This window comes from Notothenia rossii (genome assembly GCF_949606895.1).
Source record: "Notothenia rossii genome assembly, chromosome: 3".
Lineage (NCBI taxonomy): Eukaryota > Metazoa > Chordata > Actinopteri > Perciformes > Nototheniidae > Notothenia > Notothenia rossii.
The window spans coordinates 91,771,713-91,793,579 of NC_136901.1; the positions used below are offsets into that span (position 1 = coordinate 91,771,713).

At 41.8% G+C, this 21,867-nt stretch overlaps 1 protein-coding gene and 1 long non-coding RNA gene across 2 annotated transcripts; one reads left to right on the plus strand and one right to left on the minus strand.

Moving 5' to 3' along the window:
• Nucleotides 1–1,328: 1,328 nt before the first annotated feature.
• LOC307031452 (tripartite motif-containing protein 16-like) lies at nt 1,329–20,839 on the minus strand. Its single transcript, XM_079668581.1, has 2 exons — nt 20,699–20,839; nt 1,329–4,102 (listed from the first exon to the last, which is right to left on the minus strand). Exon 2 carries the CDS (start codon nt 3,976–3,978, stop codon nt 2,299–2,301), a length of 1,680 nt encoding a protein of 559 aa, XP_079524707.1. The 5' UTR covers nt 3,979–4,102; nt 20,699–20,839; the 3' UTR covers nt 1,329–2,298.
• On the plus strand, nt 13,283–14,333 carry LOC307033911. Its single transcript, XR_013806705.1, has 2 exons — nt 13,283–13,719; nt 14,116–14,333. It is a non-coding gene; the product is annotated as an uncharacterized lncRNA (long non-coding RNA).
• Nucleotides 20,840–21,867: the final 1,028 nt, after the last annotated feature.

A 21,867-nucleotide genomic window follows, 5' to 3' on the forward strand; every position in this document is an offset into this window, starting at 1 on the left:
GTTTAATAAAAACACAGCAATCTGCCACGTTCACTAAGTCTTTGGAATCTATCTCAGAAACATCTGGGACACCAGTGTAGAGCCGATGAATGGGAGTCGGAGGAGGTGTTTTTAATATGGACCTGTTTAATATGGAACTCAACACTTTATTCCCAGCTTTTAGGCGCAATACCGCCCCCTGGATTATATATAGTGTAGTGGATACTGCCCTGAATGACAGACGTGTTGCCCACTCGTAAAAAAAAAGGCGTATTCGTCGTGTGACTGCATGCACCGAACCGTGCCCCGGTGGGGCAGGTCGCATTAGCTTGACTTAAATGTATTAAACGTATAATTAAAGGTGGGGTAGGTAAGTTTGAGAAACCGGCTCGAGATACACACTTTGTTATATTCCATGGAATGCTCTTAACATCCCGATAGCAATGAATATCTGAAGTGCTTTGACAAAAAATCCATAACAAAATCTCATCTGTGGAAGCCGTGGTACTGTAAAAAGCACGAGCAATCATCTGAGCCGGCCCGGCTAAAGTAACTGGATGGCCTACCTGCCTGTCAGCCTTCCATCTGTGCACAAACTTATCTCGTGCCCTCATTGGTCATGTGCACGTTCGTGTGTGTTGGAGGAGGGGCTCTGTAAGAAAGTGGCAGATTTGTTCCGGGTGTGTATTTTCAAATTTGAGCGTACTCGAGCTGGTTTCTCCAAAATTACCTACCCCACCTTTAAGTGACAGCAAAATATCAATAACTAATGTCATGCAAACATATTAATATTTTCTTGATTCCAGTGTTGAATTTAGCACAATTAGCAGGGATTTTAAGATTCTGAAGTATTATCCTAAAAACTAATTAACTTAGATTATTATTTATAGTTTTGCTGAATAGTTTCATGTCCGCTTACCTTAGAACGTAAAAAGCAGACGGCAGAAGAAATCAAGTTTAAAGTAGAATAAATACAGATTAAAACTGCTTTTGAGCACTTTAATTAAAACTCTATTCAAAACAGCCACTGGAAGTATCAACATTAGAAACTCAAAGAAAGCCAACATTCTTCTTTATACTCATTACATTTATTAAACAGCTATAGGCACTTTACAGATTCAGAGTATTATTTCATACACATTGGGATTAGACATATTGACATATACAGTGGGGAAAAAAGTATTTAGTAAGCCACCAATTGTGCAAGTTCTCCCACTTAATAAAGATGAGAGAGTCCTGTAATTTTCATCCTAGGTATACCTCAACGATGAGAGACAAAATGAGAAAAAAAAATCCAGAAAATCACATTGTCTGATTTTTAAAGAATTTATTTGCAAATGATGGTGGAAAATAAGTATTTGGTCAATAACAAAAGTTAATCTCAATACTTTGTTATTTACCCTTTGTTGGCAATGACAGAGGTCAAACGTTTTCTGTAAGTCTTCACAAGGTTTTCACTGTTGCTGGTATCTTGGCCCGTTCCTCCATGCAGATCTCCTCTAGAGCAGTGATGTTTTGGGGCTGTCGCTGGGCAACACGGACTATATATATAGGAAAAGTGCTTCAGTGTAACTCTCATATTAGCTTCACATGTTCTCAATCAGCCTCAAAGGATACCCTAAATGAAGACAAGACAATACTTTGTTCCTTTTGTTTAATAATTAATAATAGTTACACTGTATGCACATAAAACTTTCACTCGCACTGGTACCTGCAAATCTAAAATATAGTATAGTATATATATTTAATCCCGATCACATATCATTTGCACATTCACCTGATCAGAGTTTAACTCGTACATATTTTTTTATTATCCTTGTGTATATTCTCATGTGTACTCTGTGTTTCTCTTAATCTGTTGCTGCTTTAACCTGAACGTCCCGACGGGGATCAACATAAGTCCATGTTATCTTATCTTATTCATCCTGTCAAGTTTGTTCACATTTCCCATAAGTAAGTCTATAAAAATGCAATAATGTAATCCACACAATCACTTTGTTTGAGCAGAACCCCAGTTAGAAAAAGAAAACAATGAATCATCTCCTTATTGATTGTAAAAGTTAATAATTATTATAAAGTTTCTGAGCCAAAAATATGTTCTAAAATCAGCAGTTTCATTCTTGCAGGAACACCAAACACAATACTTCTTCGTACTTCAGTAACCCTACCTCAGTAGTTATTTTACCCAAAAGTTAATTGACTTAACATAATTACACTACCGAAATCAAAAATGTTGAAACTCAACGTATCCATGGTTTGCAGAAGTGTAGAATGCCAACATTTGACATGCTGACTGAGCTCGGCTTAAATTAGTTCTGCCTACTTGAGGTTGCGGAACTTTGCAGTGCCACCAAAATATACTAAATCAAACCGAAGTCCAGCATGTAGCGGCTGAGTGAAAGTGGTCTGGACTCTGTGGAGGAGAGTCATGGTTTCAGAGATGCTGTAGAAGGACAGAATACCTGCTCTGTGATCCAGATACACTCCAACTCTGGAGGACCGAGGACCTGAGACGGGAGTTTTGATGTTGTTGTACCAAAAGCTATAATTGTTAATGTCAGAATATAACATCCAAGATTTATCATTGACTCCAAATAAACATTTATCTGAACCCCCTGCTCTGCTGATGTTCTTGTATGCAACTGCTACACAAACTCCCCACCCTCTCAACTCCACTTCCCAGTAACAACGTCCAGTCAGACTTTCTTTACTCAGGACCTGAGGCCATTTTGTGAATCTGTCTGGGTGACTTGAATATATCTGACGTTGACTCGTGAATGTAGCTTTCCTGTTCCCCTCAGTTAATAGCAGCTGTGTGTTTGCAGTGTTTTGATCCAGAGTGATGTCACGTGAATATTTTAAGAATTCAGCTCTGGTCTTTGGGTCTGGTGGTGACAGTAAAACGTCCACTTCACTCACCATCAGTGAGATGTTGGTCCATTCCTCTCTCAGGACGTCCTGTAGTTTATGTCTGACTTCTGACACAGCCGCTGTCACGTCCTGAAAGTAGCGCAGAGGACGGACTTTGATGCTGGAGGAGTGTTTGGAAACACTGAGAGGTAACAGAGAGGGGTAGTTGAGCAGAAAGTGGGTGTGATCCTCTGCGTGAGACAGCTTCAGCAGCTCAGCGTCTCTCCTCTTCAGCTCCCTGATCTCCTGCTCCAGCTTCTCCTGAAGATCTTTGACTCGACTCACTTCAGTTTCCTGCTTGGATCTGACCTGCTGCTTCACATCAGAGCTTCTCTTCTCCATGAGACGGATCAGCTCAGTGAACATCTTCTCACTGTCCTCCACTGCTTTATCAGCAGAGCCATTGATGGCCTCCACCTCTTGCTGAAGCAGCTTCACCTCCTTCTCTCTGTCTTGGATTCCCTGCTGGATGTTTAGTCGACTCCCCTCCAGCTCTCTCTGCCTCTCAGTCCTTTCCGCTGCAGCCAAAACTGTCTTGTGGCCTTTATGGTCGTCCATAGGGCAGAGATAACAGATACACTGCTGATCAGTGCGACAGAACAGCTTCTTCACTTCCTCATGGCGAGAGCACATGCTCTCCTGGAGCTTCTTGGAGGGCTCCACCAGCTTGTGTTTCTTAAAGGCAGGTGATTCATAATGAGGCTGGAGGTGTTTCTCACAGTATGAGGCCACACACTGCAGACAGGACTCCAAGGCTCTCAGTTTCCTCCCAGTGCAGAAATCACAACCCACATCTTCATCTCCAGCATAGCAGTGATCAGCAGGAGCAGCTTGGAGTCCAGTTTTCTTAAGCTCCTCCACTAACTCTGCTAGCATGGTATTTTTCACCAGGACAGGCCTTGGTGCAAAGGTCTGTCTGCACACAGGGCAGCTGTAGATTTGATTCTCATCTTCTCCATCCCAGTGGCTTTTAATACAGTTCATGCAGTAGTTGTGTCCACAGGGAATAGTCACCGGTTCCTTCAGTAGATCCAGACAGATCGAACAGCTGACTATCTTTTGGTCAAGCCGATTTTCTTGCTGCGCCATTTCACCTCTCCTTGTAAGCGAAGTCGGTTTCACTTTCCCAGAATAGAAACAAGCTCTGCTCCGCCTGCTCTTGTTTATGTTACTTGTCCCAAAAGCTTGGGTACCACAGCAACAATAAATACATCTGTAGAAAACAGAAAAGTGCAGCAGCGTGAAATAAACACAGGATCCGGCTGATCGTCTGGATTGCTTCTCATTCAAAATTCACAGTACACATACAGTTACATACAAATAGCTTTACTTAAAGGTCCCATGTCATGCTTTTCCGGTTATCACCCGTCCCCTTGTGTGTTATGAAGGTTGTTCTGCATGTAAACGGTCTGCAGAGTCACAACCCTCAAAGTACACCCTGTAGGGAGTAACATTCTAACACAGAGAAGACCTGTCTATGCTGCCCCAGAACGCCTCGTTGGAGAGTTCTCTTTTTTTCATTGTTTATTCCTTGGGTATAGCCACTGGGCTCACAGGGAGGGGGGGGGGGGCAGGAGCTCCAACAAGCCGTATAGGACAGAGAGTGAATATGCATACTATACAGAGATGCTGTATGAGAAACCAATGTGAGTTTGGAAAATTGCACAGTATAAATCTATTTTAGTAGACCTCAACAATGGAATTATGATCAGTAGAAATGGCCATGACATGGGACCTTTAAATAAACATACCACATTCCTCGATTTAAGTTATCCGTCTATGTCACAGTCAATTACTGTACCTCAAGTGCAGCATCATTCCCAACTTAAACATGTATTTCACTCACTAGTGTGTGACACAGTTTTATACTTCCCAACACATTCTGTATAATATCACATGTGCAATATGGAAGCAAACAAGAGACAGAAGTATTTGAATTTGATCAGACACCGAATTTATAGCATGGAAAATAATTACTTTGAAAATCATGTATCTGAATTTTTTTGTTCCGAATTTACCTATGTGAAATAAAAATGTAACAATTTAAGTAAAAAAAAATGGAATAGTCAAATTCAGATCCCAAAAATTCAAGGGAAACAAATTTGAATGCACAATTTTGGTGTATAAAATTTGACGTAAAAAATGTTGGTGTTTAAAATTCGATGTCCAAAACTGAGATGCAACATCATCCGGGCTACTCAGACAGGACAAGCAATCGAGCCCGAATTCAATCAAACCGACTTCTGGCCTATCAGAGCCAAGCGGCGAACTCCGGGACAGTGCGGTGAAGCCCAATGCTGCAAACTGTAGGCGATGGATGCAGATGGGAGCAATTCCCGTAGACCCTATTTTAAAATGTCCAACTTAACATCAGAAAATGAACATGTTTCTAGCCAGGATCAACAAAAACATATTCTGTATATAGTTAGATTCCCCCTTCACATACTGTACATGCCAACCTTTCCAAATCCAAAAGAGGTAGGTTTGCGAGCGGCAAATGTGCGCGCCCAAATTAGGTAATCCCCATGCAAAGGTCCGGAACATCAAAATGTCTAAGTTGCTTCATGAATTAGTGTGATATATATTGAAGTAGCTTTATCAACATCTGCATGTAATCAACAGCTGACTGCCAATCAAATAAAGAAAGTACAATTAAAAAAACAACAATATTTATTGTCAATGAACATTGAACTTATACAGATATACAGTAAATACTGTGGATATGTGTAATGTTCCTCTCGGGCTGCATTTGAAAAATAAAATAGAGAAAATAAATAAAATAGCTTTTGAAAATATGTGCATCTTAAAAGTGTTTAATTTTAGATAAATCAAATAAAGTGTAGCAGCAGCTTGAGTTTCCCTTTTTCTTTGTTAACCGTTTCACATCATGACTCAACAGTTTCAGACGATTATAGAACAATACCAGTCTTTACACATCATAACAATTGAACCGTTTTAAAGTTTCTCTTTCTTTCCCTCTTATATTGCAGTCCCTCACTCACTTTTTTTATTCAGTGCGAGAATTGAGCTGGAGCTTGTCCTGCCAGGAGTTTAAATCTGGGCTGAAATGGTGTCAGGGCCATTCTCATACACACATGTGCTCATTGGTTAGCCTCGGTTAGTCTGCCCTGGAACGATATTTAGTTTTAATGTTGATCCTGTTGACTGATCATATCGGGCTCTGAGACTGCTTATTTTTTGTGACCTCACTTCTGACTTGAGAGGGAATGTTTGGTCACTTTGTGTTTTGTCTCATAGTGGCGTGTTAGCACTTTTAACGGTCTCTGAACAAATGAGAAACACGGTTCTGAGCTCCCAGTGGGCAGGATGAACATGAATGAGTCCACTCAGGCTTAAAAGTTCAATGTCCACTTTCCTCTTCTTGGAGAGCGCCATGTGTAAATATGTGTATTTCCCTGGCCTCAAGAAGCGCAAGCAACGAGCAACGAGGGCAATGGTGTTGCTCGTTACCATGACGACCATTACAGCATATCTCAGAGAAGCCTCTCCCCCCGCAGTTCCATGGGATAAAAGAAACACTCCTGTCATCGCAGGAACAGTGTCTTGCGCTCTATTCAGCGCTGCAGGAACTCCTGTTGAAAAAGGCATTTTTTCCAAAAGGGAGGGAAAACAGGGTTTTTTACTCCCGTTATTTTCTGAATCCCGGGAAAAAAACGGGGGAGTGAGACCCATCCTTGATCTGTCAGTGTTCCACATGCTGACGATCAAACAGATGCTGGAATGTGTTCACCAGGATGTGGTTTTATCTGGATGACCTGCTATTGCTGGCTCGCTCCAGGGAGGAAGTCGCTTTACAGACGTTACATCTCGTATCACATCTGTCAAAGCCTGGGTTCTCATAATGAATTTGAAGAAGAGCTGTCCTCTTCCCTCTCAGATATCCATTTATCTGGGAGTGGAATTAAACTCAGCCAACAGAGCGCGGCTCTCGTGGCAGCGAGTGGAGGAACTGACAGCTCCCTCTCCGGCGTGTCACATCCCGCAGGCCCTCTCCGTGATACAGCTGCTCAGCATGACGTCAGCTGGTCACGTGGGGATCCTCCTGGGACTCCCCTACAGGAGGAGTCTCCAGAGGTGGTTCATTCGCCCGCGCATCGACCCCGTGCGTCAGAGGTAAATGTGCTGGAGCTGTTGTCCGGTTTGGGAAGTATTCTATGGCGTTATATTTGTGCCTCTATCCTGAGCACGCAATGAAACATGTTGAGCATAGAAAATGCGATTGAGCGCGCACTTGAACATTTTTGAGCAGAGAAATATATTTTCTCTCATAAAACTCGTGCTCCGTGCGCAAGCAGACCGCTGCACGCGCTCTCTCTCCCTCGCTCGCTCGACCTCTCCAGCCTGTGCGCGCTCAGCCTTGCCTGCGCTCCTTCAAGTTGTCACAGCGTTACAAATGTGCCACAAAACCAACCAATCGGAGAACTCGAGAAGGTCAATTCTGATTCGCTGGTCCAGCGGCCAGTTGCGACAGCGGAAGTCCAAAATGCTTGATCGTCACGTGGTTCAGGGAGACTCAATAGTTCCCCGGAAGTTCGCGGCGGGCCATTTGAATCACGATTTGAATGCATTAATGACAGGATAGAAATGCAATTTTTGGTAGTTAGTGGTCAAAAGTTCTGATTTGCAATATTTATACAACATATCGATATTAATGTAGTTACATCAATGTGTTTTGTTTTTTTTAAAGTAAAATGTGCTAATATTTGAGGATTAATATAAAATAAGAAGTACTTTATTGATACCAATTGGCGAAATGTTTACGCTGCAGCAGCAAAAGACAAGGCATTGTACATTAGAAAGTTAAAAGACTAGAATTAAACAATCGAAAATGTAAACATCTTAAATAGAAATAACATAGCATTACAAAAAGTAGAAAATATACAGTGTGAACAGCTATCTTACCTGTTAACATATACATGTTAGGCTAACGTTGCCTTGGTTAAAGAGCCTGTTGTTTATTGCTTTGAATTCTTTAAAACAAATATTATCTTCTTAAACCTGTATGGTAGTCAGGAGCATCACATCCTAATGTTTATTGATATATTTAGAGGGAGGGGATGGGAAGGAAGGTTTCAAAATTCTGATTAGATTAATTTCTACCATTTCTTTAATTCATGGTGGTTTCAGCAATCCCATGGTAATTGAGGACATAAGTAATCTAAAGTACTAATGTAATCTTTATGACATTCAGAAAGGACAGGAGACCGACAGGTGCCTATCAATGATTGTCAACTGAGTCAAAGCACTAGCAGCAGCAGCAGCATGATGTTAAATGTGTTGTTTTAGGAACATCCATGTAAATAAATGGAATTCAATAAACATTGAATAGCATATCATGCAGTTTGTCTGTGCCTTTTCCTTTGTGTTGTCCTGGCATATCGTCTCCCCCATGGTTTGCTGTGCTGCCTGGGGATGCTCCAAGCGCTCAGAGAAAGAAGTACACATGTAAAGTTTCCCCACTGACACAGAGAGGAGGAAAGAATGGCTGGCTCAAGTCACAAACCATCACAAAAGACAACAACAGAAACAACACATGTGAGGGGATCATATTTTTCACAAAACAAAGACCACACCATTGGGAAGCTTAACGTCTGTTTAATCAAAATAAGGAACAGGGAGAGGCTTGCAAAACTCTGGGAGTTGAGACTCAGGTGCAGGGTGAGGGTCTCATTGCAGGTCTTCAGGCTCCATTGAATCCCCCTGGGGTTCTTGTGCTGAGAGAGGGAGACAGGAGAAAGGGTTAGATACATGTAGCAACCATAGGATGGGAAATTGCTGACCTATTTGAAACTTACCTTGTGTTTTCACTCTCACTTAAGTCCCTCTCCCTTTGCCATCAATCCAACATCAGCTGAGCTGCAACATAATACAGAGAGGTAATAATCAACAGAATCACAAGGACATCATATGGCTCTGCTAAAAACACTCACCCGTAAGTTACGTTTTTGTTTACTGTGTGGATGTCTCAAATATCCACTCTAAATCCATATCAATAGCGATGTATCACAAAAATAGCTCTCTTCCTTATTATTGTGTAACGTTAACTATAATATACTAGCTTGAACTCTAAAATGGATATCCTCATTTCACCACCTCCACCCACTACAACCACACGTCCCAATGTTATATTTAACTAATATTTAACTCCCTCCACCCCGGATAAAAGCAAGTTTAGAAGCCCCTTTTCTCTAATTCCACAACGTTTGGTTGAAATAACATTAAGAGAACGGATTAAAAGGCTGTTCATGGTTAACGTGTGTTGCTAACTTTATCCGGTATCCTAGCATAATCTGTTTAGTTGTCCGGTTGAAAATTAACGCAAGCTCTATGCCCATTGTAGAACAGGAAACAGAAGTTGGTCCAGGTTCTGGTCAACCCAAAATTGTGATAGAGAGAGAAACATGTTTGTCATTCTGCCACCTCTAATGCTTACAGCAAGTAATCAATACCTCAGAAGGGTTCATGTACATGTAGGCTACGGCTTCTTAGCTGTTTGCTTAAACTACCCCTATAGCTATGTCGCCGGCTAGCAAACTCAGGCATTGTAAATAACGTGATATCAGAAAACTAGAAATGTATAACTCACCTAACACTGTGGCGTACTATTCTCTTCATTCAAGTCTGTCATGTCCTGTAAATGTCAACGACGGATGTGTAATAAGAACGTCAACAGCCTGATGGCAACCGAAAATCCCTCTCTCATCTCAGATAGAAGATATGATTGGAGACGACCAGCCAATCAGAATGGACCTTCTCGAGTTCTCCGATTGGTTGGTTTTGTGGCACATTTGTAACGCTGTGAGAACTTGAAGGAACGCAGGCAAAGCTGAGCGCGCACAGGCTGGAGAGGTCGAGCGAGCGAGGGAGAAAGAGCGCGTGCAGCGGTCTGCTTGCGGACGGAGCAGGAGTTTTATGAGAGAAAATATATTTCTCTGTGCTCAAAAATGTTCAAGTGCGCGCTCAATCGCATTTTCTATGCTCAACATGTTTCATTGCGTGCTCAGGATAGAGGCACAAATATAACGCCATAGTATTGCCGCACTGCGCCCTGTTGCTGTACAATCAGACATGTGTTGATTTGCACAGACAACAGGCCACGGCCACGGCAGCCTACCTCAATCGCCAGGGAGTAGTACGCTCTGCGCAGCTTCTGAACGCAGTCAGGCGGCCGCTGTTCTGGGCGCGCACACACGTTGCTCTCCATCAGAGCAATGTATATTCCCGGAGAATTGAACAGAGGGGCTCGCAGAACGCAGCAGCCGTTTTATGCGAGGAGTAACGGAGACTCAGACCTGTGACACGCACACTGGCGCCTCAGTGGGATTTGGCTTTGGTGTTACGCGCACTAAAGCAAAGCCCCATTTGAACCTTTAGACCAGGTTCCCCTTAAACTGTTGTCAGCCAAAGTAGTATTACTTTTGGCTCTATCAGCTAAAGCGTGAGTGATGTGTCTGCTCTCTCTGTGGCTCCGTCATGCCTCCGGACCCAAGGAGATGGCAGTTCAGCTGTTTTACGCCCTAACCCGGCTTCATGCCTAAGGCCATCACAACTCTTTTAGGTCAAGAGTGATCACCCTGGCTGGCTTATTCCCCCTCCTCACAGGTCGGAGGAAGAAGCCGCGTCTCATCTCCTCTGTCCTGTGCGCACGCTGTCCTGCTAGGTGGCGCGCACGGCTGGCTTGCGCCGTTCTCAGCGCCTGTTTGTGCATTATAGAGAGCGCTCGATCGGGCAGCCTCTGTCTGCACAGCGGCTGTCACACAGGTTGTGTGAGGCTGTGTCACAGGCATATGTCTCCTCTGGGGTGGAGCCCCCGGAGAACATCAATGCGCACTCCACCAGAGGAATGTCCTCCTCCACGGCTTTGCACGGAGGAATGTCAGTGGAAGACATTTGCACTGCTGCATCTTGGTCTTCCTCCTGTTCGTTTATCCAATTGTATTTGAGGGATGTCTCCCATTCCTCTCTGACGCACCCTGTACGGAGTGTCCTGTCAGAGTGAGTGACGTCAGGGATCCAGCTGTGCGCCTCTCTCTCTCCTGCCTCTCGGCACACGGAGAGCGGCCCTTTTCCCCTCTTATAGGAGGGATGTTCCTTTTTCCTCTGACACATTTTGTAAGGAGTGCCTGGTCAGAGTGAGTGATATCAGGAACCCAGCTGTGCGCTCTCCTGCCTGTCTGCACGCAGAGAGCTGCTGCTCCCCCTCTTTTTGTCACTGGGCAAAGTATGACCTTCGTCTCTACTTTCTCACAGCGGCAGGTATGTATTGTTCCCAGCCTTCATCCCCTCATGGAAAATATTCATGTTATGCTATATTCCAGGGAGGGTTATGCGCCATTACGCATGGCACAACAGGCAGGGGGGTGTTATTGAGCAGGTATGTCTGTGCTTCTAGTGCCGGGCGGACCCAGTGGGGCGCAGACTACATCATGCTTCGCCCTTAACCCAATAGCGATAGCCTTAGAGGGCGAAGCCATATACGAAATAGAACTGAGGTTACCTACTGTAACCCCAGCTTCTATGAGTAAATGGCGCAGCCCTCTAAGCGCTGGGCCCCACTGGCTCCACGAATAGCTGAAGAAAAGTTATTTGGTATGGGAGCAGATTGTCGGGCCACCTTCCTATTTATACCGGAAGGAGGCCCGAGGGTGGGGCCCACCTTGCGGGTGGGCGTGGACTACAAGTGTTTTCAGTGCTGCGCCGGTGCGCAGGGGGATTACCCAATAGCGATAGCCTTAGAGGAATACGCCAATACTCATAGAAGCTGGAGTTACAGTAGGTAACCTCAGTTTCATCTTGTTGACATATTAGAGTCAAAGGTTTGCACAGAGCGAAATATCTTTGTGTTGCGCAATATATCAGAAAATAGTAAATACTGCATTAAAAAAGTCATTTCCTGCATTTTTCTACTGATAAAGTGTGATATAAATAATGTACAGGCTTTCAAATTGCTGTAGTTCACTAAACAGAGACATTAACGACATGTTTGGTGTTGAAAATGTCAGAAAAAGTGAAAGAATGGGAGATAAATATCCCCAAATCTCAAAATGTTATTATATTTTTGCCATTTTGCCACACTTATTGTTTTTACTTCGGCTGTGAGTGTTTGTGTGTGGTCAGGATGAGTTTCGCTTGTTCTAGCTGTATCGCCAAGCCTGTCTGCTCCTCCAGCAGTGTGTGTCTGTCTGTGTGTGTGCGAGCATTGCTAACTGGGCTAACTAAGTTGCTAGCGTTTCCATATATCAACTCCAATGTTAGCAGATGGCCTTACATGCAGGGCCGTATTCAGGATTTCCTAAATACCGAGGTCCAAACATGTTAGGGGGGTTCGGGGGACACCCCCCAAGATTTTGGTGATTTTCATGTTCTAGTTAGGTGCTTTTTAAGTCCTGTGGGGGGTCACACATTGGATAATATATTGATTTCAAACCATGTCAGTGGGCTGACAATGTCAGCATCAATTATTTTTGAAAATGTAATGCATAAGAATCAGTTGATTGTTACTATTAATGATCTGGACATGCAGAAGAGGCTAAAATGATCAGAAAACATTGTCAACATGAATTTTCCATGTCTCTCTCCTTTGTCTCTCTCCTTTCCATATTCCATTTCCGCAGCCTCTCTTACATCTTCTTTAGTCTCTCTGTCTTCTTCCTGTTCACTACTCTCTCTGTCCTCTACTCTTTCTCTTTGTTCAATCTCTCTCTCCTTGTTCACTGTTTGCTCCTCCTCACTTGTCGCTCCTGCCAGTGAATTAAAAGCAATTCAGCAATTTAGTTTATTTCACTTGTTTGTTTGCATTCTTTTTGTCATTTAAATCTGCTTTGTTTGATTCTCAAAAGAGAACAAAGATGTAAGCAAATTGTGTTTTATACAATTGTATGTTATTATGACATCATACCTGCAATAGATGTATGTTGTTTTACAATTATGCCTATTGTAAATTAAGACTATTGTTATAGATAGATAGATAGATAGATAGATAGATAGATAGATAGATAGATAGATGGATGGATGGGGTTATTAAGCCTACATTCTTTTGTGTGACTGTACCTGCAGTTCCTCCCTGACTTCCATCACTTTCTCTCTCTCTCTTTCTCTCTGCCTGTCCTGTCTCTTCCTTACCAAAGCTGAGCTTCGACTGGCGTAGTCTTTTCATTATATCTGAGTCAGCGTAAAAAGAAAACAATACAATGTTATATCTCCATTGTTTTACTCAAATTGAAATGAAAGAAAAGCATTACAACGTTTGTTAAAAGGTCATCCTTCTGACATTGGATGAATGTAATTAACTTTAGCTCTCTAGTTAGTTTATTCACTTAATTTAAACCAAAGTATAGCCTATAGCTGCAATATAAGTTAGTGTGCATGCATGTTGTCGGACGTCCACTGACTAACGTAGAGCGTTCACACAGGATCTGCTGGTCATATGATGTCCTGATGAATAGAAACACAAGCAGCCCGCTGGACTCAGATCTCTAGATACCTCATCACTCCTCCGCTGCTCCGATACAAGTCCGGGCTGCGGTGGTTTGTTGATACATGTCGTCTTCTTCTGTTTGCTTTAATCGAGGCTACGTAGTTATGCAGCGCCCCCATCGGCAGTAAATGGAAGTACTACAAAGAACCCCGTTTAGTGCAATTATTTCACAAGTTTTGTTATACACAGCTCGAAAAATATTACCGAGGTCCGGACCTCGGTGACCTCAATGGTAGATACGGCCATGCTTGCATGTATCTCATAGCTGGAGAATGTCTGCAATCACAAACGAAATACTCATAGACAGTATACACCGGGTGATTTACAGTAAGGTCAGTACATTATAGTTGGCGTTCCTGGTGTGTATGCTACCGTTCATAGCGTGTATGCTACATAGCTAAACAAGAAGGCTACCTAGAGCTAGACATGCTAGGGAAAACATTGTTTTCATGCCAGCTACAATGAATGACCGAACGTAGCAGACTACCCGTATAAGATTGCAATTGTAAACATTTTCTTGCTAGCCTAGACTAGCTGTTGTTCATAGTAGATTGGCATATTACACTGAACAACTAGCAAACGTAGGTTAGCATATTAGCTGGCAAGCTAACTGTGTTGATTAGATAGATAGATTAGAAAGATACACACTCCTACCACAACTACTACTAACGAATCTAAATCAACTAAGTTTCTCTAATATTTTGTGATTTGCATTTGATTTCGTCCAGCCAGATCAGGAAACTCCTGGCGTATCAGGCGGACAACAAACACACGGGATGACCACTCTGATGCCTCGTCCTAAAAAGCCCCAGTAGCAGCTTACAAAACTGCGATATGCAAGATGCCGAAAACGCCTATAAGGGGAGGAATGGATGGTATATATGTATATTTACACACATGTTCATGTTTTTACATTTCTAAAAATAAAGTTTGATGGAAATACTTAGTAGCCTTTCTTCCCTGAATTATTTGCTCCTATCATTCATATATAGCAAACCATGATTTGATTTTTCATCAAACAGTAGTAGTTTATTACAGGTAAAAATAACGTACTCTTCTATAACAACAGTTGTAGCTACAGTTTGGTTAGTTAGCGTATAAAATATACGGCTGTACCGACGCCTGATGTTCCGCTCAGAGCGAGCCGAAAAAAGCACTGTTAGACATGGGCGGAGCCTCTCTGGTGGTTGACTAATAGAGAGGCGAAGTCCCTCCCCTTCCGGGAGCCTCCATGGGACCCCGGAAGCGGAAAATTATACATTGAAGTCAATGGAGAGAGAAAAGTTATCTTTTGATCCCGTTTGAATTGTGCCACGAATGACACATATGATGTTTGTCAATCTTAAACAATAATTTCCATGCTAAAAAAGTCACAGTTTGTCGTAAAAATGCTGAAATATAAGACTATGAATAATACGCAACTAGAAAGACTACAAATCCCAAATGCATTCTGGGTCGCGTAAGTGATGTCATAGGCGATAATGCTCCAAGACTGGTTGTGACTCGCAAAGCAAAGAGGAAGAAGAAGACTGATTTGTTCCCTCCAATAAATATAAGAGATTGCTCCAATAAATTCACTTTTACAAGATGCCTGTGTGCTTTGTACGAGGTTGTAATCACAAAAGAGATCATACCACTTGCTCGTTCTATCGCTTCCCGTCTGATGAAAGGACCAGGAGACGTTGGACCAAACATATCAGGTAATATACATGTTTTGCATGGAACATAGTCAAGTTAGCTACCTAGCTAGTAGCGAGCATGTTAGTTAGCATTATATTACATTACTTAGCCTTGTCATTTGTATTAGCCTTAACATGAAGTAAACCAAAATGTTAAACAGTAAGAGTAGTCATGATGGTAAGTATTTTGTGAAACATTTGAAGAGTAGCCTATCGCCCCCTCCACCAGGTGCTAAGGGGGCGGGAGGTAGGCTAACCACACATTAGTATCAGCGATCTTTTCTACTTAATGCTATCTGCACAAATGGTTAACATTGACCATTAAAAGATCAGGCAGTTCAGGGAGAGTCGAAGGAAGGAAGGAAGGAAGGCAGGCAGGCAGCTTTGCATGACATTCTTCTGCACGTGTTTCATTGTGATGATATTGAGAGTGAGTCAATCTGTTTGTTGGAAAGACAGTAGTTGAGTGATTACTGAGAGAAAATTATTAAAAGAGATAATTATTCAGTGTTGTTACTTTAGTGTTGTTACTGACCTTTTTCTCTTTTATTTTCTTTACCTCACCTGTAACTGCTGAGACCCTGAGGAACATGCACACTGGTCTGACCTGCTCTGGCAACCTGATTTCCACTGTACGTAATAGTATTTGGTTATGGTATATTATTTATATACATCAAAGGCACAATATACCCCTCAGAGACACACATGTATTGAGTGGGATATTTTCCATTGGTCATGTGAAATCATCTTTACATACTAGAAAACTGTAGGAGCGGCAACTTGTTTTGAAATTGAATTTTTAATATCCGATAATAAAGTTGATCTGTTTTCTTTATTCTTCTCTCTTCCCAGCTCCATCCATCACCATTCTCTGTTCCTGCAGGTCCTGCTTGCTAATCAATATTCATATTTTTTTACACAATTACAAATAAAGTCAATGTATTGTATGACATGAAGTTGTGCTTCATTCTGAGTCAATAATAAATTCATTCTGCCTTCAGCTGCAAAATTATTGTGGACTGCACTGACATCCATGTAGCTGCCCCCCCCAGTAAGATGAACCAAGCAAAGTTGACATACTCAACATACAGCTGTACTCTTAAGTTTACATGAAGAATTTGTGAAATATTGGTAATAACAGGTTTAAATGATTATTAGTAATTAATTATATAATTTTCTCATCGTAGCAGAGCAGACAGGGAGCAGATGAGAAAAGCAGAATATGCAGCTGCGATTTTCCACATGGAAAAGAGAAAGGGCCAAGTGTATTTGAGTGGACAAAAGAGAAATCCCAAATACGAAAAATAAAATTATACAATTTACAGATATGTATACAAATAAATATATATCCTATATACACCATGTATAATGACGGTGTATGATGTAGAAGGAAGTGTGGTAGATAACAAGTAAATATAGAGTTACATACAGATCCATGTTACAGCAAAAGATGGAATAACTAAGAAGCACGCAGTATAATAATAATTACACGCAACAATTAAATAACTGCTCAGCATCTCCACCACAATCCCAATCTGCTGTGTCCTGTTTTCCTCCCCTCAGCATAACACCCCATCACACATACGAAACACAACGCAGAGTCCGAGGGTGTTAAGAGTATGTTTATTTAAATGTCCTCCTCTCTACTGGCCAACACAGGGAGCATATGCTGGGTGTAGAATTGTTCCAGGAGGAGGAGATTTCCATGCCATGCAGGGTCTTTGGGGATGGGGATGATGATCCCCTCCTTCGTGGTCCACAGTAGCAGAGACTCCGGTCTGTGATGTGCAGCTGTTATATAATATACAATACATTTTTTTGAAAAACATTTGATCAAAAAATAAGGATTTGGTCAGGATCTAGAGTCAGTGTGTAGTTTATTAATTAATCAATGCTCTCTACATTAGGAAAACACATACCAGTGTACCAGAGGGAGTCACACACAGCTGTGCCTAGATAACCAAACAAATTGACAACAGGGATGCAAACTCATCAGGTATGAAAAAGGTGACAAGGATCCGAGCCCCCCGACCCCACAGAATATCGGCTTTAAAATGAGGAATAACAGAGGATTTTAGCAGTCAGAACAACTAAAGCAGCAGTGTTAATATTAACAGAAACGCCATAGAGTCACATCTAATAGAAATATATAAAAAGCATTTATTTTAATTGTGTAGCAGTCAGTTTATAATTTTGGCAGCACTGTTGAGCATTTTGAAAATGTATTTTCATGCCTCTGTGCAAGGCTTAGTCTTTCTATCTTTATAGCCACTGGTGTAAAGTAACTAAGTTCATAAACTCAACAAGTACTATAATTGGGCACAATTTTGAGATACTTGTACTTTACTTAAGTATTTCAATGTTTTGCTACTTTGTACTTCTACTCCACTACAGTTCAGAGGTAAATGGTGTACTTTTACTCCACTACATGTATGTAATACCTTTAGTTACTTTACAGATGTGGATGAATGATGTGAAATATAATCAAGTGTTAAATCAGACTTTAGTTCCACCTGGAGTAAATCCAAAAGCTACCCTGCCTGCAGTATACAAAGTCATTCAAACTAGCTGCACCTTTACCAGCTTTGAGAACACATTCATGATCAATCATTATAAAACATATCATATTATTCTGAAATGGACCAATCTGCAAAATGACTACTTTTACTGTCGCTACTTTCACTATATTTTGATAATAATACTTTTCTACTTTTACTTGAGGAACATTTGGAATGCAGGACTTTTACTGTAACAGAGTATTCCTACACTCTGGTACTTCTACTTTTACTCAAGTACAAGAACTGAGTACTTCTACTTTTAATCAATTACAAGATATATACTTATACCACCTCTGTTTATAGCCTATGAAAAAAACGATTAGAAAACGAAGGCTAAAGCTAACGTTAGCAGATAGTGACAATGTATGCTAGTTGGCTAGCTCAACGATAATATTGCGACGGGAAAAAAAAACTTTTCAGTGCACATCACGCTCTGCCGCTCCGACAGGGAGCTCTACTGTGAACACCTGAACGGCCCGTTCTAACAGCTGTTCACCAGCGGTCCAGTCTGTGCCACAGTGACTCCGGACGCACAGTTAATATTAACGAACGCACCGTAGGTAATGTAGCTGCTGAAGCTAGACCATCATCGCCGAGCAGCAGAGGCTTATTATACATCATGAGCAGAGCCGACAGGCAGGAAGACTCGAGCACACAGCTCGCGCTTCATTATAATATATAAAAAAAGCTCGCGGCCGCACATTAATCCGGGTCCCAGACCCCCTCCCATACCCCAAAAATATTTTTATTGCAGATCTACAGGAATCACAAAAACGACCTATTTTGGATTCAAAACGGAGAATTTCGCCGAAAGGTGACAAGTTTGCATCCCTGGACAAGATAACCAAAATCCTTGAATCTACACACAGCAAATAAACTCAAATGACACAACGAGATGTAAAAAGGAGATCACACATATAGTCGATATAGAACTGGCCGCTTCAATCTGAAGAGCAACTAAAACAAAACACGGGAGTGTATCTTGTTCTTGTGAACACTAATGTTATCCACAGCATACACACACACCACGAAGTTCTTAAGGAGAAAACTAGTTGCTAAAACAAAACACCTTAGTGTACCTTGTTAGCTAGCTGACATTAACCTTAAACATTGCACTCATATTACTCACTGAAACCTTGTAAAGCCGGTCCCGCATGCTGGCTCTTACAGAACCGCTCCCTTTCGTGTATGTACAGCTCTCAACATGCCCAGACTTGTAGTGATTTTTACCTCGTTTTATACTTTTTCGCCTCATTCTGAAAGAAACAGGTGAAATTTACTAACGTGACAGCCATCTTTGTGATGGTGACGCGTATTGTGCGAGACCAGAGACCTGTAGTTCACTGAGCGGTTTCACACAAAAAAAATTGTAACTTCACAGTTTTACGACACATTTTTATTTTTTTGACTTGCAAAATGTTCTTTTAATTTGACAAACATCATATGTGTCATTCGTGGCACAATTCAAACGGGATCGAAAGATGACTTTTCTCTCTCCATTGACGTCAATGTATAATTTTCCGCTTCCGGGGTCCCATGGGTCGGAAGTAGATGGGCGGGACTTCGCCTCTCTATCAGAACAGAGTGGCCGAGCTGACCAATCGGAGCACACTGGGCTCTTGGAGGGGGGGGCAAGAGCTCCAACGAGCCGTTAATGGCAGAGAGTAGGCTTGTTTGAGACGCGTTGCGGCTCGCCTCGAAAGTAGACGAGAATAGCTGATCGCAGCCAGGGGAGGTCTCAAAAAGCTCGCCTGAAGTTGGACAGCTCCGAGTCGGCTTCTTCTGCTTCTTCTTCTTCTTCTACTTCTTCGCCTTCTTCTTCTTCTTCTCTCGGTTTTTTGGCGGATTGCAAACAACTTTAAGGTGCATACCTCCACCTCCGGAGTCGGCTTGCATTTATAAAGAATGCACACATGTGTTTAATCGTTAATGTCAGATAGGTACTAAGTAAATACATTTCTTCCTGCTCAACTTTATTGCTTTTGCACATATTATAGGTACTGAGACAACGAAATGCAGTTTAGCTTCCAACCAGGAGTGCAAGAAGCAGTAAAGTGAAAAGTAATGTACACAATCTAGAATAAAATATAGAATGAATTGAATGATGAATAAACAGTGAGGGGTATGAATAGACGCAGCAGCCTGTGAGCAGTATGAACAGTGTGTATGAATATGCTAAGATATATAAAGTATGACAACGGTAAGCAGTGCAAGTATAGTATAACATATATAGATATTAATTTCATGATGATAAACATTGTGGAACAATGATGAAAAATGTTAATGGAGGGGGCGACGTAAAACTGTCACAAAACAACAACAAACTTTTGCCCAGCCAATTGGAGAGTTTCATCACCAGCACGTGGTAAAAACCACCAATGAGCGCTCAGCTCGAGATAACAACGTGTCGTTTCCCATCAAGCATTTCGCTTCCGCAGCCCGTGGAGAGGAACTGCGCCGCCTCGCCACGCCTCGCTCTCAAGGCTGTGGGCGTCTTTGTCCCGCGAGATTTCAACGTCTCATGTAGGCGAGCCTCCAGAGCAAGTCGGACAAAATGACTAACCATCATGCAACGCACTAGCAAGACGTTGATCGAAATTGCGCAGGTCTGTATAGGTCTCGCTTGTCTCAAACAAGCCTAATGAATACCGGTGAATACACATACTTTACAGAGATGCTGTATGCGAAACCAATGTGAGTTTGGAAAATTGCACAGTATAAATCTATTTTAGTATACTGCAACAATGGAATTAAGATCAGTGGAAATGGCCATGACATGGGAGCTTTAATAAACTAAAAAGACAAGGCGATGTGCCTGCAAGAGTCAAAACATATCACCCGTGCGCAGCGGCAAACCTGCCTGCGAGCCTTTGCTCAGGTCAGATTTACACACGGCGCAGTGCGGCTGAAGATCGCGAAAACGGCATCTATAGTTGCCGACAGTTTAGTATTTTTAAAAGTACCTATACTATGTCAAACATGCTCAAAACTTTTTTGACACACTCTCTTAAATATCTCTAACATTATACCTTGTTTACACAAGTTAACATCGATCATTTTCATCATGTACTGACCTGTAGAAAAGTGCAGCAGCGTGAAATAAACAGAGGATCCGGTTGATCGTCTGGATTGCTTCTGAGGAGGGAGCGGAAGTGTCCCCCCTAAAATAACCCAGGGTTGCAGTCGAATAGTCCGAAAATCAGCTCCTAACGTCTATTCCTTGACCTCTGAGTGAAACGTCACTGGGTTAAGGGATAGTCGATAAGAGAATTCAAAAGAACTTAGGAGAAGAGACTGCGGTACTTTAGAGAATCCGACTGCACTTTCACTATCCGACGTGTTTATGATGCACGAGTGGACGTCATAAATGTGCGTCTGCTGCTGTGGGGAAACTATGGAAACTACAGTTTTCTATACAGCGGACTACAACATGGATGTATAACAAGAACGACGGACTACTGTAAATTCATCTAGAGACTATGCACCGTGCTGATGGTGTTAAATGCTTTATGAACGAGAGAAACATATTCTTCATGACCAAAGTTGGAATTGAAATAAAAAGGAAAGTGAAACTTATGCTCGTCACCCTCTCCCTCCGGTCTACATTAATACAAATGATCCCAATACGTATGATTGTATGAAAATATCTTAAAATCAATACAAATGTATTTATTATAAACGTTAGTCCTTAACATCTATCACTGTGTATATCACCATTCAAACATCTTTTTAAAGTTGAACAAACCCCACAGCTCAGTAGCTAAAGACTGTGAAATGTTGACTTTATTTGATCATTTCAGTAAAAACTAACATTCATATTTCTCTTTTTGATTATAATACTGATGAAAGTTCAAAACAAAGCACTTTGGCAAGTTACAGTTTTAAAAAGCTTAATAAGCACCGTAACTTTCATGATATAATTTCTCGGTCATAATCGGTTGTTACTGTTCAGTGTCTGCTACTCTTAGCCAGTTGGGCAAGTTACTGCCAAAATGTAATACAGTCCATTTTACTTATTACTGTCTTTTTTTAAGTAATTAAATGAAGTGATTTAAAGCTTATAGTTAGGGCTGATTAGATTCAGCCCCTAGTTTTGCTGATATAGGCTTAGTTTGTCAGGGGACATCTTACTTTTCCTTCTCTCTGTCTGTACCTGTGTACTCTCATGTTCCGATTAACCCAGCTTCCCCAAATGTCTTTCTTTTTGGTGTCTATATACGCCGGGATCCGGAGTCATGGATGA